General features: G+C 35.1%; 1 protein-coding gene across 1 annotated transcript; it reads left to right on the top strand.

Annotated features, from left to right (window-relative positions):
- Nucleotides 1-7009: 7009 nt before the first annotated feature.
- On the top strand, nt 7010-7530 carry LOC135126008 (kappaPI-actitoxin-Avd3c-like). Its single transcript, XM_064051796.1, has 3 exons — nt 7010-7138; nt 7188-7367; nt 7418-7530. Exons 1-3 carry the CDS (start codon nt 7054-7056, stop codon nt 7423-7425), a joined length of 273 nt encoding a protein of 90 aa, XP_063907866.1. The 5' UTR covers nt 7010-7053; the 3' UTR covers nt 7426-7530.
- The last annotated feature ends 4594 nt before the right edge of the window (nt 7531-12124 follow it).

The raw sequence follows: 12124 nt of genomic DNA, 5'->3' as shown, positions 1-12124 counted from the left end.
GATGGTCGTTTTGTTTACAGTTTCTCTGTTTGACTCTCACGTATGCTGTTACGCTTGTCATCTTAAATTAAGAATGTTTATACATAAACGATTTTCAGTTGCCGTATACGTGAGTAAATTGTTTCGTTATTTTATTGATTATTACAAATCAATATTCAAAACGACCCAATTCATTTTCCCGAAAATTTGAGAATATAATAATTTTATTCTTAGTATTACACTACATCTATCCCAACTGATATACGTGTCCTTGCAAAAATGTTGATGACGTCATCGCAATTTTTTTTTAAATTCCCACTACAAAAATGTAATGAGAAAAAAAACACAATAGGCATGCAGTCGTCAAGTTTCCGACAGCGAGGGAAGTACTGTCTAAACTCTTTAGACCAATTTTTTTTGAAGAAATTTGAAGTGTTCCAGGGACCACCGGACTTTTGTTTGATTTTTAGTAAAGTTTTAAAGAATCTCAGGGTTCCGGGTGTTTTATTTTTAAGGGAATTTACAGGGTTTCAGGAGTCCTGGGTGTTTTAAGTTTGAAATATTTTAAAGCATCGACGTTTGGTTTTAAAACGAACTAAAGAATGTCGGGGACCCTTGGTGTTTTTTGTAAAGAATAATGGGAGAATTTCAGGGTTTTGAAGCAATTTAAAGAATATGGGAGCTGTTGGTGTTTCATTTTTGAAATTCAAAAAGTCCCATGAACTATCGGAGTTTTTTTTTGATAGAATTTCTAAGAATGTCAGGGGCTCCTGTGTATGGTTTTGAAACAATTAAAGAACCTCAGGGGTTCCTGGTGTTTTATTTTTTATAAGATTTAAAAAGAATCTCACTGATAGTTGGTGTTTTATTTTTGAGACAGTTTTGGAGAATCCTGCCCGCAACGATTTATGCTTGAAAGAATTTAAAGAGTTTCGGAAGCCTTTGGTGTTTTATTTTTGAAGAAATTTAAAGAGTTTCAGGGGTCACCGGAGTTTTGCTTTATTATAGAATCTCAAATCGTTTCAGGGATCCGGTGTTTTGGTTTTGAAATAATCGTAAGAACCTTGGGTGCTTTTGGTGTTTTATTTTTTTTTATAGAATTTGACAGAATCTCAGAGATACTTAGTGTGTTACATTTAAAGAAATTTGAAGAACTTCAGGTGTCCTTGGTGTTTTAAATTTGAAAAAATTTGGAGACATGTCGAAAGATAGTGGTGTTTTTTTTTAAGAATTTGAAAGAATCTCAGGGGCCCGTGGTGTTTTATTTTTGAAGAAATTTATTTTTTTAATAGAAGTCCAAATCATCTCAGGGGCTTCAGATGTTTTTGTTTTGAAACAATTTAAAACATCTTTGGAACCCCTAGTGTTTTATTTCTAAAGAAATTTCAAGAATTTCAGGGGTCCTTGGTATTTTAAGTTTGAAAGAATTTAAAGAATGCCGAGGGCGTTCGACATTTTGTTTTAGAACGAATTTGAAAGAATGCGTAGAATCCTTGGTCTTTTTGTAATTTCGTCTGTAATTTAAAGAATATCGGGGCTCTTGGTGTTCCATTTTTGAATAAATTTAAAGAGTCCCATGAACTAGCGGAGTTTTTTTTTTAAATAGAAGTTCAAAGAATCTCAAGGGCTCCTGTGTTTGATTTTTAAACAATTAAAGAACCTCAGGGGTCGCTGGTGTTTTATTTTTTATAGGATTTTAAAGAATCTCAGAGGTACTTAGTGTTTTAGATTTAAAAAAATTTAAAAAACCCCAGGTGTCCTTGGTGTTTTAAATTTAAAAGAATTTGAAGGAATGTCGGGAGATTGTGGCGTTTTTTTTAAGAGTCTGAAAGGATCTCAGGAGTCCGTGTTTTTTTTAACAGAATTTCATTTTGAAATAATTTAAAACATTTCTGGGACTCCTAGTGTTTTATTTCTATAGAAATTTCAAGAATGTCGGGGGTCATCGACGTTTTGTTTTAGAAAGAATTTGAAAGAATGCCTAGAATTTCTGGTCTTTTTTTAGAGATTTGAAAGAATTTCAAGGGACGTGGTATTTTATTTTTGAAAAAATGTGAACAATCTTTCGGCGTTTTGTTTTTGAAAAAATTTTAGAAGTTTTGGGGACCCTTATTGGTTTTTTGTTTTCTAAAATTTGAAAGAATCTGGGGTGTTTCTGGTGTTTTAGTTTTAAACACTTCTAAAGAATCTTGCCTCCTAGATTTTTATGTTTGAAAGAGTTTAAAGGGTTTTGGAGCTATGGTGCTTTCTTTTTGAAGAAATTTATGTGTTCCAGGAACCACCGGACTTTGATTTGATTTTTAATAAAGTTTTAAAGAATCCCAAGATTCCCGGTGTTTTATTTTTAAGGAAATTTAGAGGGTTTTAGGGATCCTTGGTGTTTTAAGTTTGAAAGAATTTGAGGGAATGTCGGGAGATTGTGGCGTTTTTTTAAGAATCTGAAAGAATCTCAGGAGTCCGTGGTGTTTTATTTTTAAAGAAATTTAAAGAATCCTAGGGACCACCGAAGTTTTTTTTAACAGAATTTCAAATAATTCGGTGTTTCCGGTGTTTTGGTATTGAAATAATTTAAAACATTTCTGGGACTCCTAGTGTTTTATTTCTATAGAAATTTCAAGAATTTCGGGTGTATTTTAACTTTGAAAGAATTTAAAGAATGTCGGGAGTCATCGACGTTTTGTTTTAGAACGAATTTGAAAGAATGCCTAGAATCCCTGGTCTTTTTTTAGTGATTTGAAAGAATCTCAAGGGACGTGGTATCTTATTTTTGAAAAAATGTGAACAATCTTTCGGCGTTTTGTTTTTGAAAAAATTTTAGAAATTTTGAGGGCCTTGTTGGTTTCTTGTTTTCGAAAGACTGACAGAATCTTGAGGGTTCTTGGTGTTTTATTTTTAAACACTTCTAAAGAATCCTGCCCTCTAGATTTTTATGTTTGAAAGAGTTTAAAGAGTTTTGGGGCTATGGTGCTTTCTTTGTGAAGAAATTTGAAGAGTCCCATGAAATACCGGAGTTTTTTTTTTATAGAATTTCAAATAATTTCAGTGGCTTCCGGTGTTTTGGTTTTTAAATAATTTAAAACATCTCTGGGACTTCTAGTGTTTTATTTATAAAGAAATTTCCAGAACCCCTGAGTCCTGGTATTTTAACTTTGAATTTAAAGAATTAATTTCGTGGGCTTTGGTGTTTTAATTTTCAAGAAATTTGAAGAATTCCGGAGTTTTGTATTTTTTTTAATAGAATTTTAAAGAATCTCAGAGAAACAATTTAAAGAACCTTGGGGTCCCTGATGTTTAATTTTTTACAGGATTTTAAAGAATCTCACAGGTAACCGGGGTTTTATTTTTTATAGAAGCTCAAATAATCCCAGGGACCCTCAGTGTTTTCGTTTTGAAATACCTTAGTTTAAAGAACTTTCAGGTGTTTTATTTTGTTATAGAATGTTATAGAATGTCAGGGGTTCTTGGTGTTTTAAATTTGAAAGAATTTGAAGGAATGTGGGGAAAGTGTGGTGTTTTTTTAAGGATTTAAAAGAATCTTAGGGGCCCGTGGTGTTTTATTTTTGAATTAAAACTAAAGAATCCTATGGACCACCAGAGTTTGGCCTTTTTTGTTAATAGAATTTCAAATAATCTCAGGGGCTTTCGGTGTTTCAGTTTTGAAATAATTTAAAACACATCTGGGAATCCTAATGTTTTATTTCTAAAGAAATTTACAGAATTTCAGAGGTTCCTGGTATTTTAATTTTGAAAGAATTTAAAGAAAGCCTAGAATCCGTGGTCTTTTTCTAGAAATTTGAAAAAAAATTTAGAAGTTTTGGGGGCCTTGTTGGTTTTTTCTTTTCGGAAGACTGAAAGACTCTTGGAGGTTCTTGGTGTTTTATTTTAATCCTGCCCTCTAGATCTTTATGTTTGAAAGAGTTTAAAAAGTTTTGGGGCCATGGTGCTTTCTTTGTGAAAAAATTTAAAGTGTTTCGTACACCACCTGACTTTTGTTTGATTTTTAATAAAGTTTTAAAGAATCTCGAGTTCTCGGTGTTTTATTTTTAAGGAAATTTAAAGGGTTTCAGGGAAAGAACGTCGGAAGCCCTTGGTGTTTTTTTAAAGAATATGGGAGAATTCCAAAAGCCCGTAGTGGTTTCGAAGCAATTTAAAGAATATCGGGGCTCCTGGTGTTCCATTTTTGCGAAAATTTGAAGAGTCCCATGAAACACCGGAGTTTTTTTTTTAATAGAATTTCAAATAATTTCGGTGGCTTTCGGTGTTTTGGTTTTGAAATAATTTAAAACATCTCTGGGACTTCCAGTGTTTTATTTATAAAGAAATTTCCAGAATTTCAGGGGTTCCTGGTATTTTAACTTTGAATTTAAAGAATTAATTTCGTGGGCTTTGGTGTTTTAATTTTCAAGAAATTTAAAGAATCCCGGAGTTTTGTATTTTTTTAAATAGAATTTTAAAGAATCTCAGAGGCTCCTGTTTTCGGTTTTGAAACAATTTAAAGAACCTCGGGGGTCCCTGATGTTTTATTTTTTTACAGGATTTTAAAGAATCTCACGGGTAACCGGGGTTTTATTTTTTATAGAATCTCAAATAATCCCAGGGGCCCTCGGTGTTTTCGTTTTGAAATACCTTAGTTTAAAGAACTTTCAGGTGTTTTATTTTGTTATAGAATGTTATAGAATGTCAGGGGTTCTTGGTGTTTTAAATTTGAAAGAATTTTAAGGAATGTCGGGAAAGTGTGGTGTTTTTTTAAGGATCTAAAAGAATCTTTGGGACCCGTGGTGTTTTATTTTTGAATAAAACTAAAGAATCCTATGGACCACCAGAGTTTTGCTTTTCTTTTAAATAGAATTTCAAATAATCTCAGGGGCTTCCGGTGTTTTAGTTTTGAAATAATTTAAAACACATCTGGGAATCCTAGTGTTTTATTTCTAAAGAAATTTCCAGGGGGTTCCTGGTATTTTAATTTTGAAAGAATTTAATGAATGCCTAGAATCCCTGGTCTTTTTCTAGAAATTTGAAAAATTTTAGAAGTTTTGGGGGCCTTGTTGGTTTTTTGTTTTCGAAAGACTGAAAGAATCTTGAAGGTTCTTGGTGTTTTATTTTTAAACACCTTTGAAAAATCCTGCCCCCCAGATTTTTATGTTTGAAAGAGTTTAAAGAGTTTTGGGCTATGGTGCTTTCTTTGTGAATAAATTTGAAATGTTTAGGGCATCACCGGACTTTTGTTTGATTTTTAATAAAGTTCAATCTCAGAATTCCTGGTGTTTTATTTTTAAGGAATTTTAAGGATTCCCATGAACTACCGAAGTTTCTTTTTTAATAGAATTTCAAAGGAGCTCAGGGGCTTCTGCGTTTGGTTTTGAAACAATTAAAGAACCTCGGGGGTTCCTGGTGTTTTATTTTTGACAGTTTTAAAGAATCCTGCCGGCAACAAGAGTTTCGGGAGCCTTTTTTGTTTTGCTTTTGAAATAACTTTAAGAATTTTGGGTGCTTTTGGTGTTTTATTTTATATAGAATTTTAAAAAATCTCAGGAGTACTTAGTGTTTTACATTTAAAGAAATTTAAAGAACCTCAGGTGTTTTAAATTTGAAACAATTTGAAGGAATATCGGGAGATTGGGGTGTTTCTTTTTTAAGGATCTGAAAGAATCCCTGGTCTTTTTTTAGCGATTTGAAAGAATTTCAGGGGCTGTGGTGTCTTATTAAAAAAAATGTGAAGAATCTTTCAGGCGCTGAACTCGAATTCTTGGGAGGTCTGCAATATCAGCAAATTGCATTTTCTGGGGGATAAAGGATAAGTCGTATCTAAGTTCAATTTGATGACAACTGTTTTAGTTTTTTGGTGTTTTATAATGTAGGTGTCTTATCGGACACAAAGAAGAGTTTTTTTTTGTATAATGCGGAACAATTGAATTTTTAGTAAATGGCTTGGAAGACGTATGCATTATGTGTTTGCTTTAATGTTTATTTATTTACACGGGATAATTCGGTAGTGGGTATTTTGTGTCAATCTTGAAGTGCTGTCTAATCGTCTGTAAATGAATAAATGTTATAATGTGTAGATTAATGGCAAACATTGTCTTAACAGGAGTGAACTTTAAAGCCACAAGCTTTTAAACGACTTATTGTGTTGTAACTACAATACATAGAAGTTTTAACTGTTGCACAATACATTGTAATGTAGGCCGTTTATTGTTTTCTTGTGTGTATTAAGTCCCGAAAATTGTAAATTAATAAATAAAAACTGATAAATAAATAAATAAAAATGCACGACGCGTGATCACCCATGAAGAAACTACCTCTTAATGTGGGGCTTCAAACAGGATGTTGTACAAGATGCGTCCATTCAACAAGTTGCCAAATCCACGAGGTCAAGGAATTTTTTAAACACCTTACGCCAAATTTCGGCCAGTTGTTGCCCCATTTATTTCTACGCTAATTTTTTCATTTCGGGTTTTGAGAAGTGAAACTTGTTTACTCTGAACGAAATTAGCGAGTCGATTGAACAGAAAGCCATTCATCGTTTCGGACGTCAGAAAATTCGCCAAAAAATATAAATTATTTCCACTCCCTGGCAGTGCGCGGTTCGTTCACCTTTTTGCGAAATTGCTTAATTACCCATTCATTGAACTTCAGCGATCCCACAGTGTTGCATAAGAACGCACTTGTACTAGTAACAACAAAAATATTTTTGACCCAGATCCGTCTGTGCGTCAGCCCAAAAGTCCACTGAACCGTCATTCTAGAAGTCGAGATTATGCCATCGCCAGGGGCGGCGTCAGGGCCCGCTGAGAAAACCGACTTGAAGTTGTATACACCAGGACTAAGAGCGGTCCGGTGACAGCACCCTGTGAAACACCGTGAATAAGACTTTCGATATTATCGCAGCTATTACTCCTTTATGTTTATTGTCGGTTATTTTTCTTGGGTTTTACACCTTCGCGTCCGCCTCTGTCCCACGTCTGCAGTGATTTCACCTGTCCACGTGTGACGTACGTGCATGTCTCTTTAAATACCGGCAGTTCTTCGTCAGCGTCAGTGATATCAGCCAACCGGCACCGAGTGAAGACGAAAATGCCCCTGAAAACTCTTGTCGCAGTCCTGGTCTTGGCCGTGGTCGTGAGCGTCGTCTCCGGCAAGCCGACGACGTCCCCTAGTGGTGAGTCCCATTCAGCCCTCGACGGTTCGAACTGTCGTTCCTTTTTCAGAAACCCAGAGCCCTACAGTCATGTGCAAGCTCCCCGAGGCTCGAGGACACTGCCGGGCGCTTCTACCCCGGTGGAGATACGACCCCTCGACGGGGAAGTGCCACGAGTTCAAATTCGGGGGGTGCGACGGTAACGGGAACAATTTCCTCACCCAGAAGGTCTGCATGAGCGTGTGTGGAGGTGGGTACTGGGAAATGGGTGCGAATGGGTGCTAATTTGGTATGTTGTAGGGGTCTGAGGAGGAGCGGCGAGGAGCGAAATCAGTATTAGACGGGTGGTTGATTTTATGTGTTCTGTAACGTAAATTATTTATTGTGATAATTAAAGATTACAAAGTAGGTTATGAGTGGTTTTAATTATAAAAATTCGAGTCAAGTTATCTTGTGTTTACACAATTTTTGTTAAAAAAAGTCGACTTTTTTTAACGCGATAGTCGATAGTTGTTTCAGTTGAATTTCCGTTTTGTTTATTATAATTTATATGGTAAAATGTTGTAAAACTTTCGTTCATTTGAATACCCGTTTTTCAGGTCGGAACTACCTTATTGTATGTACCATTAATTTGTACAGCTTTGCTTTTATCAGATTTTGGAATTTCTTTATTGAAATTTGCTAGCTTGTTTTGAATTTTATGGGCAACGTATTCCGGTTTATGCATAATTTTAGTACTTCGTGGTTGTATCCTTTCGATTTTCAATATAGTTGAATTTAGTGCTTCTTCTGTTGTTAAATATGTCGAAGTTTGTTTAAATTTTTTACTTGCTTCGGTACGTGAGTTTAGGAGGTCTTTGAAACCTACAAAAATCGAATTCCTCTACACGCACAACAATAATATACCAAGTTTTGTACATTTTAACCTTTTGATTTGAAAAATCACACCTTTGTACTTCTTCGAACCTAAACACTCAGGAGCACTAGGCGAAAACAATTTTTCAAACGCCTTCGAAAATTCTCAAAAATTTTGGACAGGTAAATTCGATCCAGAGGAACGATTTCCGATGTCATTCAGAATCTTAAAAAAAAAACACTTCGGACCCTCGAGAAGGTTTCACATTCTTTAAAAAAGGACAATTGGAGGGACTGAAAAGGTTCCAACTTCTTAAAAAAAAAACAGTCGGGATCCTCGAGAAGATTTCACTTCTTAAAAAAAAACAGTTGGGGACCCCGAGAAGGTTTCACCTTAAAAAAAGACAGTTGATGCTCCGCTGAGAAAATTTTAAATTTTGTAAAAAAAGTCAGTTGGACAGTTGAAATCCATGTGAAGGTTTTACATTATTAAAAAAAAACACTTGGTGCCCTCGAGAAGGTTTCACATTTGTTAAAAAAGATAATTTGTGGCCCCGAGAAGGTTTCACCCTTAAAAAAAATGGTGTTGGGGCCCCCGAGGTTTCACATTCTTTAAAAAAAGACAATTTGTGGCCTCGAGAAGATTTCATATTCTTAAAAAAAGATACTTGGGCCCTTCGAGAAGGTTTAATATTATTAAAAAAAAGACATTTGGGCCCCCTAAGGTTTCACCTTCTTTAAAAAAGGACAGTTGAGATCCCCGGGAAGATTTCACATTCTGAAAAAAAAAACAGTTGGTGTCCTCAGAAGGTTTCACATTACTTTAAAAAAAGAAAATTTTTGACCCCGAGAAGGTTTCACATTCTTTAAAAAAAGACAATTTGTGGCCCCGAGAAGATTTCATATTCTCAAAAAAAAGCAGCTGGGGCCCCTGAGAAAGTTTCACCTTCTTTAAAAAAGAACATTTGGGATCCCCGGGAAGATTTCACATTCTCTAAAAAAAAAAAAAACAGTTGGGGCCCCAAGAAGGTTTCAAGTTGTTAAAAAAGACAGTTGAGACCCGTAAGTATGTTTCACCTTCTCTAAAAATACAGTTGAGCTTCTGAGAAGGTTTCACATTCTTAAAAAAAAATCAGTTGGAGTCTCCGAGAAAGTTTCACATTCTTCAGAAAACGACAATTTGTGGCCCCGAGAAGGTTTCACATTCTTAAATAAAATCACTTGTGCCCCCTGAGAAGGTTTCACCTTTACTAAAGGACAGTTGGGAACCCCGGGAAGGTTTCACATTCTTTAAAAAAAGACAATTTGTGGCCCCGAGAAGGTTTCATATTCTTAGAAAAAAGACATTTGGCCCCCTGAAGAAGTTTTCACGTTCTTTAAAAAAAAGACACTTGAGATTCCCCGCAAGATTTCACATTCTCCAAAAAAGACAGTTGGGATCTCCGAGAAACTTTCATATTCTTTAAAAAACAACAATTTGTGGCCCCGAGAAGGTTTCGCATTCTTAAAAAAAAACAATTCGTGGTCTCAAGAAGGTTTCACATTCTTTAAAAAAAGACAATTCGTGGCCCTGAGAAGGTTTCAAATTCTTAAAAAAAACACACTTGTGCCCCTTAAGAAGGTTTCACCTTTTTTAAAGAAGGACTTTCGGGAACTACGGGAAAGTTTCTCATTCTTTAAAAAAAAAAAAATGGTGCTCGCAGAAGGTTTCACATTACTTTAAAAAAAGAGAATTTGTGCCCTAAAGAAGGTTGTATATTCCTAAAAAGAGTCACTTGGGCCCCCTGAGAAGGTTTAATTTTTTTTAAAAAAGGACAGTTGAGATCCCCGGGAAGATTTCAAATTCTCAAAAAAAAAACAGTTGGTACCTCCGAGAAGGTTTCACATTCTTAAAAAGAAGACATTTGGGGAGTTTCACATTCTTTAAAAAAAGAGTTGGAGGCCCTGAGAAGGTTCCATATTTAAAAATAAAGACACTTAGGCCCTCTGAGAAGGTTTCATCTTTTTTAAAAAAGGACAGTTGAGATCCCTGGGAAGATTTCACATTCTGAAAAAAAATTGATGCTCTCAGAAGGTTTCACATTACTTTAAATAAATAAAATTTGTGCCCTAAAGAAGGTTGCATATTCCTAAAAAAAGTCACTTGGGCCCCCTGAAAAGGTTTAATTTTCTTTAAAAAAGGACAGTTGAGATCCCCGGGAAGATTTCACATTCTCAAAAAAAAACAGTTGGTACCTCCGAGAAGGTTTCACATTCTTAAAAAGAAGACATTTGGGGAGTTTCACATTCTTTAAAAAAAGAGGTGGAGGCCCTGAGAAGGTTCCATATTTAAAAAAAAAAGACACTTAGGCCCCCTGAGAAGGTTTCATCTTTTTTAAAAAAGGACAGTTGAGATCCCTGGGAAGATTTCACATTCTGAAAAAAAATTGGTGCTCTCAGAAGGTTTTACATTACTCTAAAAAAAGAAAATTTGTGCCCTAAAGAAGGTTGGATATTCCTAAAAAAAGTCACTTGAGCCCCCTGAGAAGGTTTAATTTTCTTTGAAAAAGGACAGTTGAGATCCCCGGGAAGATTTCACATTCTCAAAAAAAAAACAGTTGGTGCCTCTGAGAAGGTTTCGCATTCTTAAAAAGAAGACATTTGGAGAGTTTCACATTCTTTAAAAAAAGAGTTGGAGGCCCTGAGAAGGTTCCATATTAAAAAAAAAAGACACTTGGGCCCCCTGAGAAGGTTTCATCTTTTTTAAAAAAGGACAGTTGAGATCCCTGGGAAGATTTCACATTCTGAAAAAAAATTGGTGCTTTCAGAAGGTTTTACATTACTCTAAAAAAAGAGAATTTGTGCCCTGAAGAAGATTGTATATTCCTAAGAAAAGTCACTTGGGCCCCCTGAGAAGGTTTAATTTTCTTTAAAAAGGACAGTTGAGATCCCCGGGAAGATTTCACATTCTCAAAAAAAAACAGTTGATGTCTCCCAGAAGATTTCACATTCTTAAAAAGAAGACATTTGGGGAGTTTCACATTCTTTAAAAAAAAAGTTGGAGGCCCTGAGAAGGTTCCATATTAAAAAAAAAGACACTTGGGCCCTCTGAGAAGGTTTCATCTTTTTTATAAAAGGACAGTTGAGATCCCTGGGACGATTTCACATTCTGAAAAAAAATTGGTGCTCTCAGAAGGTTTTACATTACTCTAAAAAAAGAAAATTTGTGCCCTAAAGAAGGTTGGATATTCCTAAAAAAGGTCACTTGAGCCCCCTGAGAAGGTTTAATTTTCTTTGAAAAAGGACAGTTGAGATCCCCGGGAAGATTTCACATTCTCAAAAAGAAAACAGTTGATGCCTCCGAGAAGGTTTCACATTCTTAAAAAGAAGACATTTGGGGAGTTACACATTCTTTAAAAAAAGAGTTTGAGCCCTTGAGAAGGTTTTACCTCCTTTAAAAAAAATACAATTGGCACTCCCGTGAAGGTTTCATCTTCTTTAAAAAGGACAGTTGAGATCCCTGGGAAGATTTCACATTCTGAAAAAAATTGGTGCTCTCAGAAGGTTTCACATTACTTTAAAAAAAGAGAATTTGTGCCCTAAAGAATGTTGTATATTTGTAAAAAAAGTCACTTGGGCCCCCTGAGAAGGTTTAATTTTCCTTAAAAAACAACAGTTGTGATCCCCGGGAAGATTTTACATTCTCAAAAAAAAAACAGTTGGTGCCTCCGAGAAGGTTTCACATTCTTAAAAAGAAGACATTTGGGGAGTTTCACATTCTTTAAAAAAAGAGTAAAAGAGTTGGAGGCCCTGAGAAGGTTTTACCTCCTTTAAAAAAAATACAATTGGCACTCCCGTGAAGGTTTCATCTTCTTTAAAAAGGACAGTTGAGATCCCTGGGAAGATTTCACATTCTGAAAAAAATTGGTGCTCTCAGAAGGTTTCACATTACTTTAAAAAAAGAGAATTTGTGCCCTAAAGAATGTTGTATATTTGTAAAAAAAGTCACTTGGGCCCCCTGAGAAGGTTTAATTTTCCTTAAAAAACAACAGTTGTGATCCCCGGGAAGATTTTACATTCTCAAAAAAAAAACAGTTGGTGCCTCCGAGAAGGTTTCACATTCTTAAAAAGAAGACATTTGGGGAGTTTCACATTCTTTAAAAAAAGAGTAAA

Source organism: Zophobas morio, unplaced genomic scaffold, assembly GCF_036711695.1.
Source record: "Zophobas morio isolate AGI-343-1 ecotype UQ-CSIRO unplaced genomic scaffold, CSIRO_AGI_Zmor_V1 ptg000010l, whole genome shotgun sequence".
Taxonomy (NCBI): Eukaryota; Metazoa; Arthropoda; class Insecta; order Coleoptera; family Tenebrionidae; genus Zophobas; species Zophobas morio.
This window is presented reverse-complemented; position numbering and strand designations above follow the sequence as displayed.

Coding starts and splice junctions, on each gene's coding strand:
- LOC135126008 (XM_064051796.1), top strand. CDS start 7,054: ATGCCCCTGAAAACTCTTGTCGCAGTCCTGGTCTTGGCCGTGGTCGTG. Junction 7,139..7,187: donor GCCGACGACGTCCCCTAGTG/GTGAGTCCCATT, acceptor TTCCTTTTTCAG/AAACCCAGAGCCCTACAGTC.